Source organism: Lampetra fluviatilis, chromosome 5 (genome assembly GCF_964198595.1).
Source record: "Lampetra fluviatilis chromosome 5, kcLamFluv1.1, whole genome shotgun sequence".
Lineage (NCBI taxonomy): Eukaryota > Metazoa > Chordata > Hyperoartia > Petromyzontiformes > Petromyzontidae > Lampetra > Lampetra fluviatilis.
Window position 1 is genome coordinate 23477731 of NC_136279.1, and position 21695 is coordinate 23499425.

The following is a 21695-nucleotide window of genomic DNA, read 5'->3' on the forward strand; positions in this document are numbered from 1 at the left end:
AGCCGTGCGCCGAGTGCTCACCGCACGCGCTCACGCGCTCACCGCGAGCGCGGCCGCCGACTTCCTCGGCGTGGAAAGCGCCGCCCCGCGCAGCCGCGCACGAGGCGCGCACCGCGCTCCGAGCTGGCACGCATCGCACGGGCGTCGGGTCGACATCTCGGTTCGTGTCGCGACTCACCCGTGGCGCAGCGGCGAGTCGGCGTCACGGCGACGGTGTCCTCGAAGCAAGGTCAGCTTTAGCGCAAAGTAGCATCGCTGTGGGTGTGAGTCACTCACCCCACTCACTCGGCCGCTCACTCACTCACCTCATCACTCGCTTGCCCTCGCACTCACTCATCTCAGCCACTCGGTGGCTCGTTCCACTACCCATTCAGCCACTCGCTCATCCGCTCGCTCACCCACTCAGCCACCAACCTACATACTCACTAGCTCGCTCACTCGGCCACTCACCAGCTGTATGCTGCACAGAATAACTAAGGCACAGCGTCCCGTGCAGTGGAACGCCATGGCCTGGGAGGTTCGTGACGGCAGCGTGGAGAGGCGCAGAGCTCCCGTTGCGAGACTTGGAGGAGCCGACACAGTCCTGGGCAGCTCCGATCCTTATTGCAAAGACACACGCAGACATACGCACTGACACATCCGCACACGTACACACACACACGCGCGCGCACAGCGCTGCTGGCTACCTTTGTGAAACTGCTGCTGCTGCTCCACGGACTCGCTCGGCAGTCGCTAACGACAACACATCCTAACCAGAGGTGTGCGTAGTAGCAGTTGTATAACCATGGTATTACCACATTGTTCGAATAGGTCATCATACCACGCCAACAACTGCATACAGGAAAATAAAATGTAAGAATTAAGCACCTAATGTCGTGTCGAGCAGAGTCCGTGCCAAGCCAGGCAACAGCCCCTCAGACATCCGCCCCCGGTGTGGATGTCCAGAGCAGCATAATGGCTCGAGATGATTGCAAACCCCTCGTGCTTAGCTCGCACAGTCCCACCACCACTTGGGGAATTGTGGAGGAAGCGAAAGCGGCAGAGGAGGTAGCAACAACCACCAGCAGCACCACCACCAGCAACCACCACCAGTAGCACCACCAGCAACACCACCGCCACCAGCAGCAGCACCACCAGCAGCAACACCACTAGCAGCAGCAACAACCGCCACCACCAGCACCACCAGCAACACCACCACCACCAGCAGCAGCACCACCAGCAACACCACTAGCAGCAGCAACCACCAGCACCACCAGCAACACCACCGCCACCAGCAGCAGCACCACCAGCAGCAACACCACTAGCAGCAGCAACAACCGCCACCACCAGCACCACCAGCAGCAGCAAGCAGCAGCAAGCAGCAGCAACCAGCAGCAGCAACAGCAACCAGCAGCATCAGCAGCAGCCACGAGCGGCTGTTTGTGTTGCGGAGTGCGCGCTGCTGCTCCCAGCCGGGGAAGCTCCCCCCCCCATCACCCCCCCCCATCACCCCCCCCATCACCCCCCCCTCCTCCCCCGACTCCTCTCTCTCCCCGCGTGGCTCGGCGGGGGCGCCGCCGCTGGAGGGCGCTGCTGCTGCTGCTGTAGCGGCGCGGGGCTCGGGGAGGACGTCGGTGGAGCCCTCAGAGCCCGAGCCCCCCCCCCCCCAGTTCACCCCCCCCAGTTCACCCCCCCCCCAGTTCACCCCCCCCCCAGTTCACCCCCCCCCCCCAGTTCACCCCCCCCCAGTTCACCCCCCACCACCCCCCTGTTCACACCACCCCTCCACCCTCGTGGGTGCATCCTGCAGGCAGCAGCAGCAGCAGTCACACGGCAGTAAGTCCGCACGCTCCGCACGCTGACGCGTGTGCGCGTGTGAGTCGGGGTTGCGTCGCGCGGCTGCTTGGCCGTGATGTCCCGACGTTTCGCTCCACGTACCGGGGAGCTTCACAAAGCTCGCCCAAAACAAACTCCGTGTTTAGATTGGTGGCAAGACGCTGTGGTTCGCGCGGTATAAATAAATCCGGGACATGTTGTGGTTCAGGTGCTCTGGTTCGTTGCAAATCGCAGATCCTGAGAGATGAAGGACGCTTGGGGAGACGTGCATCCAGCAGTGCATAGGCCAAATGAAAGTGGAGTGGTGGCGCAGTGGTTAGCGCGCTGTGTAATGAACGCGGCAACCTGGGTTCGATTCCCGGCCACCGATGACATCAACTGCGAGTGATATCGTCATCCAGCAGTGGATTGAGGGTTGTGCAAATATATTTAATAATATGTAGCATTTATGGTAATGTGGAGAAAGTAATATAAATACACAATGGATCCTTGAATTGAGTCACTTTCATGCGTCTGGACTCTTGACTGAAATGTCGATTTACCTCCCTTCAGATGCCAATTACGTGCCTGATAATCACTCAACGCGTGCCTGAATACTAATCAAATGAACGTAAATCAACGTAATTAACTAATAATGAACTATCTATACCACGTGGGATGTACGCGCGCACACGCAGGTGCCTCAACATTAACGCGCGCTCGAAGTCACGTGGGACGTGTTTGCTCATCATCAGGCGCGTGAAGCGGGAAGCATTTGCAGGGCTGAAAACGCTTCGCTCTCGACGCGACTTCCCCCCCTCGTCGCGTCTCTACTGTGATTTTTTTGGATACACAAAACGCAGCCGCCACGCGTTTCGCTTCGGGCTGTAAAAGAGCAATGTCACATTCCGCCCATCATCCCTCGCGCCTTGCGACGAGGGATGATGCCCTCGCGTTCCACCCCCCACCACCACGGACCCCCAGGAGCCCTCATCAGCAGGGCCCCCTCACCCCATACCGACCGCTGGTCGGCTAGGCTGCCTCTCAGTAGGTTTTTATCGACGTAAGGCACTAGCACTAGCGGACAATGTACGTCTGATCGTAATGCGGCATTTGTGTACCGCTTCGTTCGCATCACTCGCCTCATTCGTCAATAACACTGCGTGAAAAGGAATACACATCGAGTGCAATTGCTCCAAAACGTCGCCTATTACATACATCGTTTTCCTTTGACGTCGGCGTTATTGACGAATGTGTTGGGTTCCGCTTGTTTATTTTTATTGTTGTTATTTGTGCACCACAGCCAACGGCAGCAGGCGGCATCGCCAAATAATTTTGTTCGCGGGCCGTGGCTGCCAAAAACGAATCCCGGGACAGCGTTGCGGACACTGTTTGGACTGAAATTAAGCACTGGCCTGCCATACACTGCGACGTTTGGCCAATTCCATTGAAACGTGCACCTGCGTTGTTGTTGAACGCAATACTAATGTTGACAGGAGCGTTGGTGCCATTGTGAGCGCTAAGTGATATTAATTTGGTGACCTGAATTAGATTACTCTGACCCCCCCCCGCCGAACTTGACCAACCCGCGCCAACCAGCGTGAAGTATGGTGAAGTTTGGTGAAGTGTGAAGTGTGGTGAAGTATGGTGAAGTGTGGTGAAATATGGTGAAGTGTGAAGTGTGAAGTATGGTGAAGTATGGTGAAGTGTGGTGAAGTGTGGTGCAGTATAATGCAGTGTGGTAAAGTATGGTGAAGTGTGGTGAAGTATGGTGGAGTATGGTGAAGTGTGGTGAAGTGTTGTGAAGTGTGGTGAAGTATGGTGAAGCGTAGTGAAGTATAATGAAGTGTGGTGAAGTATGGTGAAGTGTGGTGAAGTGTGGTGAAGTGTGGTGAAGTATGGTGAAGTATGGCGAGGTGTGGTGAAGTGTGGTGAAGTATTGTGAAGTGTGGTGAAGTGTGGTGAAGTATGGTGGAGTATGGTGGAGTATGGTGAAGTGTGGTGAAGTGTGGTGAAGTATGGTGAAGTGTGGTGAAGTGTGGTGAAGTATGGTGAAGTGTGGTGAAGTGTGGTGAAGTATAATGAAGTGTGGTGAAGTATGGTGAAGTGTGGTGAAGTGTGGTGAAGTGTGGTGAAGTGTGATGAAGTGTGGTGAGGTGGGGTGAAGTGTGGTGAAGTATGGTGAAGTGTGGTGATGTGTGGTGAAGTATGGTAAAGTATGGTGAAGTGTGGTGAAGTGTGATGAAGTGTGGTGAAGTATGGTGAAGTGTGATGAAGTGTGGTGAAGTATGGTGAAGTGTGGTGAAGTATAATGAAGTGTGGTGAAGTGTGATGAAGTGTGATGAAGTATGGTGAGGTGTGGTGAAGTGTGGTGAAGTATTGTGAAATGTGGTGAAGTGTTGTGAAGTATGGTGAAATGCTGTGAAGTATGGTGAAGTGTGATGAAGTATGGTGAAGTATGGTGAAGTGTGGTGGAGTATGGTGAAGTGTGGTGAAGTATGGTGAATTGTGATGAAGTGTGGAGAAGTGTGGTGAAGTGTGGTGAAGTGTGGAGAAGTATGGTGAAGTGTGGTGAAGTGTGGTGAAGTGTGGTGAAGTGTGATGAAGTGTGGTGAAGTGGGGTGAAGTGTGGTGAAGTATGGTGAAGTGTGGTGAAGTGTGGTGAAGTATGGTAAAGTATGGTGAAGTGTGGTGAAGTGTGATGAAGTGTGGTGAAGTATGGTGAAGTGTGATGAAGTGTGGTGAAGTATGGTGAAGTGTGGTGAAGTATAATGAAGTGTGGTGAAGTGTGATGAAGTGTGATGAAGTGTGGTGAAGTATGGTGAGGTGTGGTGAAGTGTGGTGAAGTATTGTAAAGTGTGGTGAAGTGTTGTGAAGTATGGTGAAATGCTGTGAAGTATGGTATAGTGTGATGAAGTATGGTGAAGTATGGTGAAGTGTGGTGGAGTATGGTGAAGTGTGGTGAAGTATGGTGAATTGTGATGAAGTGTGGAGAAGTGTGGTGAAGTGTGGTGAAGTGTGGAGAAGTATGGTGAAGTGTGGTGAAGTGTGGTGAAGTGTGGTGGAGTATGGTGGAGTGTGGTGAAGTGTGGTGAAATGTGGTGAAGTGTGGTGAAGTGTGGTGAAGTATGGTGAAGTGTGGTGAAGTGTGGTGAAGTGTGGTGAAGTGTGGTGAAGTATGGTGAAGTGTGGTGAAGTGTGGTGAAGTGTGGTGAAGTGTGGTGAAGTGTGAGGAAGTGTGGTGAAGTGTGATGAAGTGTGGTGAAGTGTGGTGAAGTATGGTGAAGTATGGTGAAGTATGGTCTAACGACCACCGTGGCAGATAGGGTGTGGCAAGGCCTTCGTTCAGCAGTGAATTGAGAAACGCGCTGGAGATTATTGTTACCGCGATTATAAACTATAACTTTACAATGTACCAAGCGTGACTTCATGGAGCGTGTAAAAGTAGGCCAAATACTCTCTAGAGTGGAGGCCCTTCTGCCAGCAGTGGCGTGAGCAAAGCAGTTGCAGGGCTGCGCCTTTAACGTGTTATATACATATATATATAGACATAAAATAAAGTCGAAGCGTTTCACAACAAATCATTTCCCTCCGGCCTTGTCTGTGACTCCTGAATGAAGCCAGAGACGCCGTCTTCATCCTCAGATATATCACAGTCGGTGTCTGTCGACGCTATAGAGGAGAGGCCGGGTGAGAGTGAATCACAAACATGTCCTACATTCTTAATGCATCCAATCAATCATGCTTAGTTACAGCCGCATTATTATTATTATTCCACTTCTGCTTATACAATTTTAAAATGGGTTTTTTGCGTAAACAAAAAATAACGATAAGTCGTTTGCATAGTAATTTCAAAAACAGTGCGAGCAATTTATTCAAATTTGTTTTATAGTACGGTACATTGACGCGTTACAATCGTAGCATAGGCTACTTCAGGATATTAAGAATTGCGTGTAAACCTGTCCCATTTTAGTCGCTAACAACAATATAGCCATATTTCTTGTGTTTTGCATTACGCAACAACCCTTTGTCAATCCACTGCTGAATGAAGGCCTTTCCACGCTCCATCTGTCATGGCAGTTGTTTGCCATACTTCACCATCATGGTCAATACAGGTTGGTAAAGGAAGGATGCTCACCGCCGGTTCAGATCTCACTCGCCACTGACATTGTGCCATGGTCGCCAATCTGCCTCAGCAGCAGACCATGCTTTCCCACCTGATGACGGACGCTTGTGTTGCGCCCGAAACATCGTGATTTATTTTACCGAAAGAACCAAATAGTATAAACTCTGGGTGCACAATAGTGCGATGCGCTAACCATTGCACCACTGCTCCACCGAACGTGAGCCGCATGGCATCAGGGGGGGCCCGGGCTCACACATTGCTGGTGAGTGCTCGCTCTCGTCCTATTTTTTGGTTAAATCGTCCCCCCCCCCCCCACGTCTCCATCACCAACGGTGGAGGCGCGGGGGGACGTCTTGGCGCTTTCGTCATCTCGCTGCCGGCACGTTGGCACCGCCGCGCAGCGCTCCGATGTTGATGAGAGGTACCCACTCCCTGATGAGACATCTCACCGTTGCCTGACGCTGCGGTTATTCTCTCACTCGCTCTCGTGTCACGTCTTTACCGCGGTGATAATCGTTTCAAGTGCTTTAAAAAAAATAAGTGCCCAACTTATTCTTTGAAGTTTCGTGAATGGGGGTTATACGAAAGCGATGCTTTGCGAAGGAGACTGGAAGCATGATCCCTGCCCTGCAACACCCACGCGTTCTCAAAGACACGATCCCTGGCTTGTGTCTGCTACGACCGCCACTCACACGCTGGCGATCCTGAGTCGCTCTTCAACACAGCAGACTCTCTTACCGAGTCAGCACACAGCGAGAATTCCCGTGCTTCAAATTGTAACGCAGTCAAATTGACAGGACGACTTTGTAAAGATGGGGATTTTATTGTTAAAATAAGTATAACCCGTAAAAACAAAGTGTTTCACTCTAAATCCTTTATATGCGTGGCGGCTAGAGTCATCTCGTCCTCTGGCTTGAGATGGCTGCAATCTATGGGTCAGATGATTGTCTGCCAGTATTAAGCAATTGGTAATTAAATGTTTAATTTATTTTCCCTAAACAGTGTAAAATTTTGGAAAAAATTTTCCACAAAAATTAATTGTCACACACAACGAGTCTGTGTGGAAAATGTCAGCTCGATTGGATCACGGGAAGTGGGTTAAAAAACGAGCGAAAGATTTGCACGGTCCTAAGCAAGCAAGCGAACTTAATATAAATGATTTAAAAATATATTCGCCTGTGGAGGACGCGGGGATCGATCCCGCGACCTTTGGCATGGGAAGCGAGGGCGCTACCAACTGCGCAACTCCGCCACGGCCTGTGGAGGGGTTACGCTCTGGGCTCTTACACTCTGACGTTAATCCAAAGCGATGAATAAGTTCTATTTGAATATATGTAAAATATTTTTTTTTTGCCTAAAAAGTGTTCACGAACAATAATTGTCTGGCACAACGAGTCTGTGTGGAAAATGTCAGCTCGATTGGATCACGGGAAGTGGGTTAAAAAACGACCGAAAGATTTGCACGGTCGTAAGCAAGCAAGCAAGCAAGCGAACTTAATATAAAGGATTTAATAAGGATGCATTAAAGTCATCAGCGACTACGATACATTACGATACGTTTTGTAGGATCACGTACAGCAGTCTCTCTACGTTACGGTATATGCCTCGCTGTCATATGAATCTCCCTCTTGATCAAGATCTAATTTTCAGCCCTTGGCATCACAGGGTCAGCAGCATCTGATTCAATCTTCCACCAGCGATCTGCTGTTGTCTACACACACGACTTATATGTGATAATGGGAAAAACCAACCAGCATGCACCCCAATGTTGTCATATCTTGAAAGCTAAGCACACTTGACACTGGGTATAGTGCCTGGAATTTGTGACAGCCATGCATAACAGGTGCTATAGGCTGCGTGACTGCTCTTCTAGAAGCGGATGGCAATGCAGCCCGATCCATTGTTGTGCTCTACTTCTATGCTCTCGCGTCTATGCTCTCCGCCTTTACGACCCCCTTCCTGACGTGCGTGGTGAAGTGTGGTCAAACGACCCCCTAAGCGGCCCGCACAGCACACCGAGGCCCTCATCCAGCAGTGGATTGGGACAAAAGCGCTGTCCACGTACATACACCACGCGCGCGTGTCATTTTATCGAGGTCACGCCAAGGCTGATAATTGTGATGCACGGACCTCGGCGTGGCGACCTTTCTCTCTGTTTCATTTCCTTACTGCTTGGCCTGCCAGCGGGGGGGGTGTGGGGTGGGGGGACCCTGACCTCAACGCTCGCTTCCCACGTGGCATTTGGGTGACACAAGCCAAGGCCGTGTCATCACTCTCCCTGAATTATTACGTTGAGTCTCGTCCGCTCCGATTTATTTCCGAGCGTTTCGTTTGATTCCCGCGCCTGCCATTTAATTGCATCACATTTCCCAATAAAACACCGCACCTTTTCAAATACGTACATCATGTGCGTCCCTCCTTCCTCTTTACAAATTGCACGCACATCTGCTCTGTCTGAAACTATCGACATGCCCTAATGCGTAACCTATACGCATACTGACATGGGTCTCTAGGTATTGGCTCGTCCGATCAATAAACCTGCTGCCGTTTGTATCCCTACATTTATTTAGCTAATGCGCCGCTCCATTCGCTCATCTCGACGCTGCTATCAAAATCACGTTTTGTTTCCGAAGCGTTCACTGCGCTATGCGGGAAATAGCGTCGCCAATATAATCTGCAAAATATGAAGCCGCGTACCAGTGGCATCGTGACATCTTAACGTTTCAATTCATCCCCAACAGTGTTTCTCCGTGAGACGTTTCCCAGCGTAGTGGATGTGACTGTTGCTCTGATGAGGGCGTTTGCTGAACGCGTCTCAAAGCCGAGCCGCGGTGCGCACTGGCAGGCGTGGCTGGAAGCTGCCCAGCTCGGAGATGGTTGGGAGTGCAGACACTGCCATCTGCCGATCGCTGTTGCCCTCACACCCCCCCCCCCCCTCGGTGCCCTCCCCGCCCCCTCGCACTGGCGATCGCCTCCACCACAACTCGTGCTGCCGACTTCTCCATTGTGAGCGACGGCTTCGCTCGACTCACGCCACGTGCATCTTCACGCACTCGGGCAACAGGCGCCAGAAATGCGCGCTGGCGTTTCTGCGACTTGATGTGTGGCTGTGAATGGATGTTTTAATGTCATTTGTCGATGTTTGTGTACCGTCTTCGATTTGTTCCAATTTCGATTTGGTTCTTCATCGTCGCTTCATTGTGCTGCTTGCTTTTGTTGTACGTTAGGGGCCGTCCATAAATGACGTCCCGCACCTGGGGGAGGGGGGGTCAGACATTTGTGACGATGTGTGACGAGGGGGGGGGGGTGAGAAATGTGACGTCACATCAAAATGCGTAACTTTAAATAAATATAGACAACACGTTCTACTTAATTAGACTTTTTAATACATGTTTTCTCCTCCAACATCAGAGTGCATCGCCACATTAAATACGCACTACAATGACAATAGTTTAAAGCGATTTGAATCATGTTTTATTTGGGGGGGGGCATAGCTTTGTGACGTCATATTTGAGGGGGGGGGGGTCTGACTTTTTGTGACGCCGTGTGACGAAGGGGGGGGGGGGTAAAAAAATCGTCCAAAATCGCGTGACGTCATTTATGGACGGCCCCTTACTGCTTTTGTCACTTCGGCGACCCGAGTGACTCTCGCGAGTTGAGACTCCGCCCTCTACACCTCGGTCCACCTGGGTTCTCACCCTGGCGAGACGAACTCAACTTGAAACGGGAATCAGAACAGACAGCAAACCGAGGATGCCGCTGCTCGCCGTCGATGAGGCCCACGTGCCCACTCCATTCAGAATCTGACTCTCGCATCGGGAACAGCGGCACGACGCCCACGGCCTTCTCGGTCTGTCTTGAAGCCAGATGGCCATGGGGGGGGGGTGGGTTGTGCGTGATAATCTAAAAACGAGGCGGCCCTCCTCTGAGCGAGCGAGCGATCTGCTGGCGCCCTCTCGGCATCCGCCTCCCAGGCCAGGAGCCCCAGACAGCAGCAGCAGCAGCCACGGACTCAACGGTCCAGCAAGTCGCGGGGCGCTTCGCCGTCTCACAATCAACGCTGGCTTAATCAAATGTAGGACATTCGTGATGGCGTCGCTTTCATAGAGGGAACTACATCGTCAAAGGTAGCGTGAGAATACAGAGCGATAATCAACTCAAAGACGTGAGCGGGTTCCTCAAACGCGGCGAGTTTGTGCGGAGCTGCTATCGAATTTGAAACGCAGTCGTCAAATCGGAATGTGTGACTCCGCTTACAGTTCTGAGCTGTGCACAAACTTGTCCCGGAGAATGGGAAAGACGATAGGGGGTGGATCAATTGGAATTTCCGTGGTGATGATTGTTTTCCAGTCTTTCTTGTTTAAACGCCAGGCTCCGCAGTAGTTCCCCATTCCCTTTGCGCCTCAGTGTGTCAGCTGATATGCAGAAGTCCTAATTTGAAAGAAAAAAAAGTTCCTGGGGTCATTCATCACCATTTAAAAAAGCGACGATGTAGGGTGATCTCGCAAGCTGCTATGTCTCGTACAAAATACACTCGTCGTGTTTGATGACGTCGCAGCGGTCTTATCTTGATTTACATATATAGCGGCGTGTTCCAAGGGCTTGATCTACGAGCAATTCTAAAGTTGCACACACGATGATGGTGGCTGAAATAACGAGTGCCGACCTTAAAAGTGGTCGTCTCACGAGTGGAGAAAGGCTTCGAACTCCCAGCGTGCATTGTTGTTGTTGTCCGTGTTTTTGTTGTTCACGTGTAAAGTAATGATTTCGTTGCGAGCGCTGTCTGTCACACTTCGTTACAACTCCAACTGTCAAAACGGACACCGCAGAGTGGCCCCGTCAGACGTCGCGTCCACAAGAGCGAATCGGCGCCCACGGGCGTCGCGCGCGCTCCAAATCGTCACGCGCCGGCAGAAATCGTTCCCGGCCAATTTACCCATTAGCCCTGTTAATGTTGAGCTGTCGGAAAAAAAAAGATTTTAATTGGCCTGCTTCAATTATTTATTTTACCAAAAAAATAAGTATTTCATATAATGTACCGTACAATTTCTGAAAAAGAAAAAGTATACCGCATCGGTGATCATGGCTTAAATAATAATAATAATAGCGTTGGGCTTAACACATTATTCTTGCCAAGCCAATAGATACGATAGTTGCTAATGCACTGAATGCAATGACCTAACATACAGTGAGGGAAAAAAGTATTGATCCCCTGCTGATTTTGTACGTTTGCCCACTGACAAAGAAATGATCAGTCTATAATTTTAATGGTAGGTTTATTTGAACAGTGAGAGACAGAATAACAACAACACAATCCAGAAAAACGCATGTTAAAAATGTTATAAATTGATTTGGATTTTAATGAGAAAAATAAGTATTTGACCCCCTCTCAATCAGAAAGGTTTCTGGCTCCCAGGTGTCTTTTATACAGGTAACGAGCTGAGATTAGGAGCACACTCTTAAAGGGGGTGCTCCTAATCTCAGCTTGTTACCTGTATAAAAGACACCTGTTCACAAGAAGAAATCAATCAATCAGATTCCAAACTCTCCACCATGGCCAAGACCAAAGAACTCTCCAAGGATGTCAGGGACAAGATTGTAGACCTACACAAGGCTGGAATGGGCTACAAGACCATCGCCAAGCAGCTTGGCGAGAAGGTGACAACAGTTGGTGCGATTATTCGCAAATGGAAGAAACACAAAAGAACTGTCAATCTCCCTCGGCCTGGGGCTCCATGCAAGATCTCACCTCGTGGAGTTGCAATGATCATGAGAACGGTGAGGAATCAGCCCAGAACTACACGGGAGGATCTTGTCAATGATCTCAAGGGAGCTGGGACCATAGTCACCAAGAAAAAGTTGGTAACACACTACGCCGTGAAGGACTGAAATCCTGCAGCGCCCGCAAGGTCCCCCTGCTCAAGAAAGCACATATACATGCCCGTCTGAAGTTTGCCAATGAACATCTGAATGATTCAGAGGTCAACTGGGTGAAAGTGTTGTGGTCAGATGAGACCAAAATGGAGCTCTTTGGCATCAACTCAACTCGCCGTGTTTGGAGGAGGAGAAATGCTGCCTATGACCCCAAGAACACCATCCCCACCGTCAAACATGGAGGTGGAAACATTATGCTTTGGGGGTGTTTTTCTGCTAAGGGGACAGGACAACTTCACCGCATCAAAGGGACGATGGACGGGGCCATGTACCGTCAAATCTTGGGTGAGAACCTCCTTCCCTCAGCCAGGGCATTGAAAATGGGTCGTGGATGGGTATTCCAGCATGACAATGACCCAAAACATAGGGCCAAGGCAACAAAGGAGTGGCTCAAGAAGAAGCACATTAAGGTCCTGGAGTGGCCTAGCCAGTCTCCAGACCTTAATCCCATAGACAATCTGTGGATGGAGCTGAAGGTTCGAGTTGCCAAACGTCAGCCTCGAAACCTTAATGACTTTGAGAAGATCTGCAAAGAGGAGTGGGACAAAATCCCTCCTGAGATGTGTGCAAACCACGTGGCCAACTACAAGAAACGTCTGACCTCTGTGATTGCCAACAAGGGTTTTGCCACCAAGTACTAAGTCATGTTTTGCAGAGGGGTCAAATACGTATTTCCCTCATTAAATGCAAATCAATTTATAACATTTTTGAAATGCGTTTTTCTGGATTTTTTTGTTGTTATTCTGTCTCTCACTGTCCAATTAAACCTACCATTAAAATTATAGACTGATAATTTATTTTTGTCAGTGGGCAAGCGTACAAAATCAGCAGGGGATCAAATACTTTTTTCCCTCACTGTACGCTGACAGGAACAAGATATTTCCACGGACATCCCGATAACAGAACATATTGTAAGACTTCAAAAGGAGAGCCAGCTCATCGCAATGATCCTGATCCACTTTCGATCGTGGACCATTCATCGACAATTTCACTGCTGTATGAGATCCAATTGTGAAAAAAATTGGATTTCATTCGTGTCTAAAGAAACATTGTTCGTTTCGTGCAGGTGTTGCGGGCATCGTACTGAGTAAAGTCGATCCCCAGGGTCTCAACAAACTTCTGCAACACCTGTCACCCACACAGGTTTTATTTACCTCCACACTCTTACGTGTTTTTTGTGTTGAACATTTTTTAAAATCTCATTTTACGGCATATTTTTTGCACAGCCTTTATCAATCGACTGTTGGATGAAGGCCTCCACACACTGTTATCTGCTGTGGGAGCTTTGGGACCATATTTCACCGCAATGTTCAGTGCGGAGTGGTGGAGGGGGTCACCCAGAACCGGATAGGATAATCACAAGCAACCGATGCTAACCGTGGCAGGTAAGTTAAGTCGTCAGGTTGTTGGGCTAATAGCAGAGTGTGCAACCATCTGCGCCATGACTGGCCTCCCCTGTAGATGATATCACGTGGTCCGGCGTTTCTCAAATCCAGACCTCACGAACCCAAACCGCGATCCACCTTGTCGCGATTACCAATCTGTTCTAGTCATTACACGTTATTTAGTGATGCCTTGCATGGGCATTGGTGCACAAACACAACAACAAAACTCAACCACACTGCACGCACCTGATGTTTGGCATGCACGTGACGCTGTACCGTGGGGAGTTGAGAGGTGCAGGAGTTGATGGGCAACCCCAGGCACAGGTCACGTGTAATTGCGGGGCGCTGCCGCTCTGGGACACGCGTAGCGAATGACCCCGATGCCGGCTTCGGGTCGCGTCCGCTCCAAGCCGCCCGTCACGTCGCGCACGCAGCTCCATGGGGTCAGAGCAGGGAGTGAAACGGTGCCGGCAACTCATTACGGTATCTCAGGCACTTGATTAAGATTGGCTGATTTGCTAATCCGAAGCAATTTGTCTCGTACATTACACCGTTTGCCAATCTCCAGCTCCAATTAGCGCAATTGTTTAAGTCAAGTTTTTTTTTTTCATCGGTCAGTCGATGGCGTGAGTTATTATTGTGATTTATACAGCGTGCCTGACGGCATGGGGGGGGGGCGGCGGGGCGGGGGGATGGAGCGCTCACACGGAGCTCCCCTAAGACCCACACCGCTCGTCCACCTCTGCACAGTAAACACGATGGAATGAAGACGGCGTCTCGTGGCGACCGCATCTCAAGCCGCTGCACAACGAGCGGGACACGCGTGCGCCACGCGGGGATGAAGAACAGGGAGGTATCCAGAATCTCTAAAGGACTAAACGAAACTATTTTTCGTATCTTACCACGTAGGGCCCACTGAGCTATGTAGCTCGTTTTCAAAAGCTTCCTGGCCACAAATGTGGAAATTTCTAGCAGCCAAATAGCCTAAACGCCGTGAGGTTGATTCTAAATGTTGAGAGAAAACCCAGAGGACCCGGAGAAAAATCCACGCGACCACGGGGAGAGAGACACGCCAACTTTAAATATACAGCAGGCGTCAGGGTCGGGATCTAACATATCGACGACCTCCTGCATACCAGGCGAAGCAGTGAACATCTCGCCATCGTGGCACCCAAGTATTGTTTTATTAAACAATACATCACGGGTGGAGGAGAGCAGTGCCGCGGTGTCGGCATGGGGCTCGGTGCAATGGAATTAAATGCCCCCCCCCCCGTCCACACTCACACCCCTCTTTGCAACCCAGCGACAGGGTCCCTCCGGTCCCCTGGGCCCCAGTGCAGTTGCACTGCCTGCACACTCAGTAACTGCGCTCACGGCGGTAGGGGGGGGGGGGAGCGGAGGTGGGCAAGGTCTCTTTTTTTTAAGGTAACACAATTGCTGAGCACACGGGACCCAAAGGTCCAACACGTCACACGGCCAGCAACAAACAGCACTGCCAGAGTTGTAATAGACGAGTTAACATGATTCTAATATTGAGCAACGTTATTATTGTTGTTGTTATAAGAGCTTGGGGAAAAGTGACGATGGCAGAGAATTCCAAATTTGGGGCAGTGCTAGGGAAGAAGCAGAGAGAGAGATTGTGACAAGCTCAAGGAAGGACTCGATCCGCGTGCCACTTTGGCAGCTGAGGGCACCACGTGGGGCTCGCGGGGTTCCCACGGAGTTCCGACGGAGCTGAGGCGTGCCCCGGTTGGAGTGCCTCGCCTGGTGTACAGGAGATGTTAACTCCCTCGCCTGGTGTACAGGAGGTCGTGGGTTCGATCCCGACCCTGACGCCTGCTGTATATTTGGAGTTTGCGTGTCTCTTCCTGTGGTCGCGTGGATTTTTCTCCGGCTCCTCCAGGTTTTTCCCTCCACATTTAGAATCAACATCACGCGTTTAGAGTGTTTGGCATCTATACATTTCCACACGATAAGCCACTTCGTTGAGCTATCATTTTTATGATCGCCAAGTCTCTCTTGAAAGCGAGTTATGCAGCAGCTCAGTGGGGTCTTATCCCGATAAAATTAAACAGTTGTATCGTGACTTAAAACTTTCGTGACTGCAGGCATTCATATAATATGGTTCTTTCGGTGAAGTCACGTAGATAGAAAAAATAATAACAATAAAATAATAAATAATAAAGTGAATAAAAATCACGACGTATCGATCGCAACACAAGCGGTCGTTATCAGGAACAGGGACGATGACGACAGCTTGTGTTGTGATTTATTCACTTTTCATTATTTTATTGTAATTTTTTCTATGTACGTGACTTTACCGGAAGAACCATAGAACATCGTTGTATCGTTGATGTCGGCTGTTGCTCGGAGCTCGCTGCTGCCTCTCGCCGTGGGCCCGATCGGCCACACGCAGCTCCGCGACTCTAACGAGCTGAGCGTGCCACTTATCAGCGTGGCACGGCCGATAGACTCATAACCATCGTCACCTCCCTCCCTCCTCCTTCTATCATCGCGCTGTTCGTACGCACGCCGCGGAGGGTGCGGGCATTATTCGAGCGACTGTGCAAGCGGACGCACCGTTATTGTTGTTGTGCCACGTCTCCGCTTGTTCACAGTTATGGGTCTGTGCAGAGGACGGTACAAAACGAGCCATCTCGCCACGCGTGGAGCAGGGCCAGCAATGCGTTCTCGATTAAACTGGCGGCGTTCGATTGTTTTATTCGCAGTCCCTTTGTTAAATCCACTGCTGGTGAAGCCCCCCCCCACCCACGCCGTGTCACGCATGTGGTGTTGGTTGACCATACTTCACCACGCTCGTCAATGCAACTTGGATTAAAGGGGGTGTCCAGGGGCAGTTCACGTCCGGTTCAGGTATCGCTCGAGACTGATGGTAGCAGTGGCAGGGAATGAAACTCAGATCGGCGGCATTATGCCGCAATGTGCTAACCACCACCGGTGCCACTGCAATACCTCCCCTGTGTAATGTATTCTACTTCATGCCATCACCGTCATGAGACATGTTCGATCCACTGCTGTATGAAGGCCTCCCCAAGCCTCCGCCGCCACCTCTCGCGATCTTGCGATGTAATCATCGACGACCCGAGTTCGATTCCCGCTCACGGCCAACACCAGTGTCGAATATTTGAACCGGTCCTGCGCTTCCTCGAGGTCGACTCAGCCTCAAATGAGTACCTGGAGCGGTGTGTAAACATTGTTACTGGGGCGACAAAGGCGGTCGGGCGTGGTGCTGGCCACCCACCCCCTCGTGTGCCATGTCGGCCTTCATAGGTGCTCGCTAACAGCACTTGCCCCCTACAGTCTGTTGAGGTTATGAGGGCGATCGTCGTCTTTATAGGAGCTCAAGTGTTCTCAGGCCAGCTGCGCGGAGCCGGAGTGATGGAACGCAGACGACGCCGTTCACAGTGCCATGTGGACGCGGGGCCATTTCACACTTATCAACACTCATCGGCAATTCAGAGTTGTGCGATGTGAAATCGTAAGGCTCCATCTCGTGACCCGTCTCGTGTCTTAAATGTGTGCAGCATCATCAGCAGTAGCAGCAGCATCAGCAGCAGCACACGATATATTTGTCCTGTGACCTTTACCCTTCAAAAACAATCCGGAGCAGCAGCCACAACAAAAACATGATCTGGTGCTGAGATAGCCTTTTAAAATACTCATCGTATCGATCTCGGTGTTTTAAGAGGCATCGTCGCTATAGTCATGTTGACAGTTTGACCGAAATTCCTTTTGTAATGTAATTGCGCGGTCGTGGATTCGTTGCGAAAAGTTTGACACGGTTCTGGAAATCGTTTTTCTCTGCTTACAAATGGAACAGTAGATGAGTGTAACACCTGCGTTTGAATTGTATACAGTTGTGTATTATTATTGCAATGATTTATATAAAACAATAGACTACAGGGCGCTGGAAATATATATCTTTTGGACCAAGTCAGTAAAAATCGATTCACACACATTTGTGACATTTAGGGTCATGTACCCGACTTTGCCAATTAATATCCAACTTGGCACACACACACGCAGCTTTATGCCATTAGATATCATACGCTAACCTTCAAATGCATTTACACGATAGCTTCCGTGGCTATCGTACGATGCAACATTTCCCAACATCTCACAGGACTCATTAAAATGTATTCTATAGAAACGCGAAGTGGCGGCTGCCCGTGAATGGATCGTCACGCCCGGTTACGGATCGCGCGATGCGCATCAGTGTTTGACAGGCGTCAACATCGAAGTTCATCAGGATTTTCCTTGCGCGCGGTGCGATGCCATCGCCGGGTTTAGCATTCTCAACATCGCTGCAATCATCGGAGGCACGCTTCCAACATCTCCCGCCTCCTCCGATGCTTTTCTGCAACAGAAATAATCCCCGCGTGGTTTTAATCTAAACCTGTCACTCGCATCGCCATCTACTTTGTAAGAGGCTGCTGGGTTCAAGAGCAGCAACCCGCCAACGTGGGGCGAACACACGGATGACTGCTGTAAAACGTATCTTATTCAATAAATGGTCATGTGTGTACTGTACAGATATGAGGCATTCATCGCATTTGAATTATTTTTACATTTTATTTGACCAATTCGTACGTTTAGGCATATATAAAATATTTTGCGAGGTTAAATGTTCGATCCTGTAGACGATGTTATGCTGCATAATTTAATTCACATTATTGTGTATGTGTGTGTAGGTGTGTGTGTGGCTCACGGCCAACACCGGTGACGATTAACTGATCCGGTCATGGGCCTCCCCTAGGTCGACTCAGCCTCAAATGAGTACCTGGTGCGGTGTGTAAACATCGCTACTAGGGAGACAAAGGGGGCCAGGCGTGGTGCTGGCCACCAACCCCCTCGTGTGCCGTGCCGGCCTTTCATATGTGCTCGCTAACAGCACTTGCCCCAAGAGTCTGTTTAGGCTACACGGGGGATCTTTGTCTTTGTTTGGCACCTGGGTCTGTCCCGAGACCTCTGTGAGCGAGCCTTCGACACTTCACGTGGCCTCAAAGTGCACCCGGCCTGGCACAGGCGCCGTGGTGACGTCACCGTCACTTAGTGACGAATGGCGAGCATTGGTTTTGGTGTGTACGTTAGCGAGCACCTATGAAGGCCGGCACGGCACACAAGGGGGTGAGTGGCCAACACCACGCCCGGCATTCGTTTTGAGGCTGAGTCGACCTAGGGGAGTCCCGTGACCGGATCAGATAATCGTCACCGGTGTTGGCCGTGAGCGCGAATCGAACTTGGGTCGCCGGGTTCGTAGCGCAGCGTAGCGCTAACCGCGACGCTTCCGCTCCCCATCGCTTCATATGTGCTCGCTAACAGCACTTGCCCCAAGTCTGTTTTGACTATACGGGGGATCTTTGTCTTTGTATGTGTACGTGTGTAATGGGCCGTCCATAAATGACGTCACGCAATTTTGGACGATTTTTGACCCCCCCCCCCTCGTCACACGGCGTCACAAAAAGTCAGACCCCCCCTCAAATATGACGTCACGAAGCTCTGCCCCCCCCAAAACCATATTTCCATTTTGAAAATAAAACATGCTTCAAATCTCTTTAAACTATTGTCATTGTAGTGCGTATTTAATGTGGCGCTGCACTCTGATGTTGTAGGAGAAAACATTTATTTAAAAGTATATTTAATTAAGTAGAACGTGTTGTCTATATTTATTTAAAGTTGCGCATTTTGATGTGACGTCACATTTCTCAACCCCCCCCCCCCTCATTGTCACAAAAATCTGATCCCCCCCCAGGTGCGTGACGTCATTTATGGACGGCCCCTAAATCAGCGGTGCACTGCGCGTTTTCCCACTCCCACGTGATAACGCGTGCACGTGAATTCATTTAAAATTGGCACACAGTCGCAACGTGTGGTGATAATGATGCACCGGTGCTGGGTCTCTTGTGAATCTATGGGTCTCTGTGTGAATTGAATGGATCTCTTGCTCTGAGTCTGTGGGACTAATGATCATTAGAACACAAAAGACACGCGTGGTGATGGTGGTGGTGATGCTGCTGCTCCAGTGCGAGGCTACATTCGACCAGTCGTGCTGGGAAGTGGCGTGGGGCTCCGTCTGCTGGAGAAAGCGACGATTATGATCGAGCGACTTGCCACCGCATTGCAGCCGTTCCCGTGTGCGCGTCACCCCGAGCGAGGCTGGAGAGCCCGAGTCGGACCTCGCAGCTTCGGCGAACCGGAGCTGCGAGCCACCGCAGGTGCAGACGCGCGAGCCGCTGTCTGTCCACGCGTGTCGCTTCCACGGACAGCAAACTCGCGGTCAACCCCGAGTCGGCCCGAATCTCCACGATGGACAACTCAAGTCGGTCGAAAAAGAGATATATATATAAATAAAAGTGGCGTTTCCGTGACTTTCCACTTGACTTTGAGTTTACCGCGCGAGTCGGGCAAATTCACATTTCCATTCAGAATCAGAATCTCTATTTATACTGGAGGAATTCGATGAGCTACACAGCTCTCTCTCTCTCAGGTCGCAGTTCTGACGTCGATCTCAGACTCCAGCCCGAGAAGCGAAATTGCCTGGAAGGACTCGGGACTGCTGCCTAAGCTGGCAACCATCTCGAGTTGAGGGGGGGAAGGAGGAGGTGGGGGGGAAGGGGGGTTGAGGGGTGGAGAGCGGCAGTGGGGGGGGGGGCATCTCGAGCGTGCTCCACGCATGCCCCCCAACAGCTGACGTCACATTTCCGTCATACGCGCTGAACCCGTTCATCATTTATCCAACGCCATGAGACGCGAATCGCAACATGTCAGCAGCAGGAGCTCCACCGGCACACAGACTGCCAGGTGGCACGCAATTCACGAGGGGGGGGGGCAGCTATTTGAGATGAATCCTGCAAAAAGAGAAAGATAGAGAGACACAATCTATATTCTGGGCTGGTTGAAGGCTGGAGGCAGGCGATTCTCTCTCTGTGGAGGAGATACGTTATCTTGGTTAAAAAAAAACGATGCCTTCTCATGTCCCCCACCTGGTCCACTTATCTGCATCGCACCCAAATTGACTCCAGGCAAAATTGCTTTCAAATGGACGCCCAGATTTCACTCTCAATTTCCCAACTCATCTCACTTTGTCAGAAGGCATCTAAAGAAACCGCCTAGCCACACGCTCCTTCCCTCCGATCTCATTTCGAGCTCAATCCAGGAACCGCCCAGGCCGAGCGCTCATCTCTCTAATCTCTCTATCGCTTTGTGGAACTAAAGTACTTGACGACAATCGTCATTTGAAGCGTTCGTGACGGCAGGGATCCATACTCTTTGGTTCTTTCGGTAAAGTCACGTAGGTAGTAACACAAGCGACCGTCTTCAGGGGAGAAGACGGTAGCTTGTGTTGCGATCGAAACGTCGTGATTGATCTATTAATTTGCTATCTACGTGACTTTACCGAAAGAACCAAAGAGTACTTGACAACAATTGATTTGGGTCACTACTATTATCATGGACTTTGTTGTTGTCTTAGAAGTGAACTTGAACATTACAGGGAAGGAGACTTTCTTCCTCAGTGGCTTCTGCTCATCGTGACATCTTGCCCCTACAAACCAACGCGACCCTCCACATATCGTCACCTCAACCCACCATCGTGATTTCTGTCCAACTTTCTTTCTTCTTCTCACACATCGGTCTCCTTCCCGTTGTTGATTGTGTTAATCTGATGTCCGCACTAATTCCATGAAGAAAAATCACGGAGTAAAGTTTCCGAGTTTTAATTCTCACGCAATTCATTTGGGATGTCGTTCCTCCTCGTTACAATCAAATTCCACCTTCCCCATTGCTCTGTTATAAACGTGTTTCTTCCTTCCTTGTTATTTACATTCGGGTCCAGGGTTGTGTCCCGCCGGTCATTTCGAAGCCACGAGTTTCCGCTTCAAGACGCTGGTAACGTCCCCTTCGTGACGCTTTTCTGCGACCAAAAAAACTTGTCCAAGTACTGATTATTCTCTTGTGTGTCTCGTTGTCCTGCCTACCACAGAACTTAAAACCAATTTAACCTAAGTAAGTAGATTCATGCACACTTACAATGCTTTTAAAAAATTTACGATAACATGTCCCTCAGAAATTGGTCATAACTTTACTTTTGTTCACATTGAAGCGAATGCAATACGACTCTCCACGTCCTATTTCCAATTCATTCGTCGATTTGGAGAATCAACCAATATCTGTAAATCCACAAAGTCACGGACGAGAGAGCAGCAATGTCGTTTGCTGAAAGCCACTTTTACTGCAAGATTGTAATACTCGTCACGTGCCACTCACAACACACACGTCACCCGAAGGCAGCGTAAAATGAGATTCACCAGCAAGTATTTCAAAGACAATAAACACTTCAAACGTATTGCGGAGGGCAAACCTCTTACTTCTGAACACCCGGCCTCTCTAAAGTCGCGACATATTTACATTAGCAGCAGATGGTTATGGCAATGCGT

General features: G+C 50.1%; 1 protein-coding gene and 1 long non-coding RNA gene across 2 annotated transcripts in view; one reads left to right on the forward strand and one right to left on the reverse strand.

The window, feature by feature from the left end:
• LOC144932778 (sodium/potassium-transporting ATPase subunit beta-1-interacting protein 3-like) overlaps positions 1 to 1422 on the reverse strand; it is a 168967-nt gene extending 167545 nt beyond the window's left edge. Inside the window, exons 1-2 of the mRNA XM_078857224.1 lie at positions 868 to 1422; positions 451 to 599 (exon numbers count right to left, since the gene is read on the reverse strand). Coding sequence (XP_078713350.1) covers positions 451 to 599; positions 868 to 922 — 204 coding nt within the window. The 5' untranslated portion in view covers positions 923 to 1422. The remainder of the gene's footprint in view (positions 1 to 450; positions 600 to 867) is intronic.
• LOC144932779 (uncharacterized) lies at positions 17 to 17428 on the forward strand. The gene is made up of 3 exons (XR_013636941.1): positions 17 to 229; positions 13990 to 14092; positions 17408 to 17428. It is a non-coding gene; the product is annotated as an uncharacterized LOC144932779 (long non-coding RNA).
• Positions 17429 to 21695: the final 4267 nt, after the last annotated feature.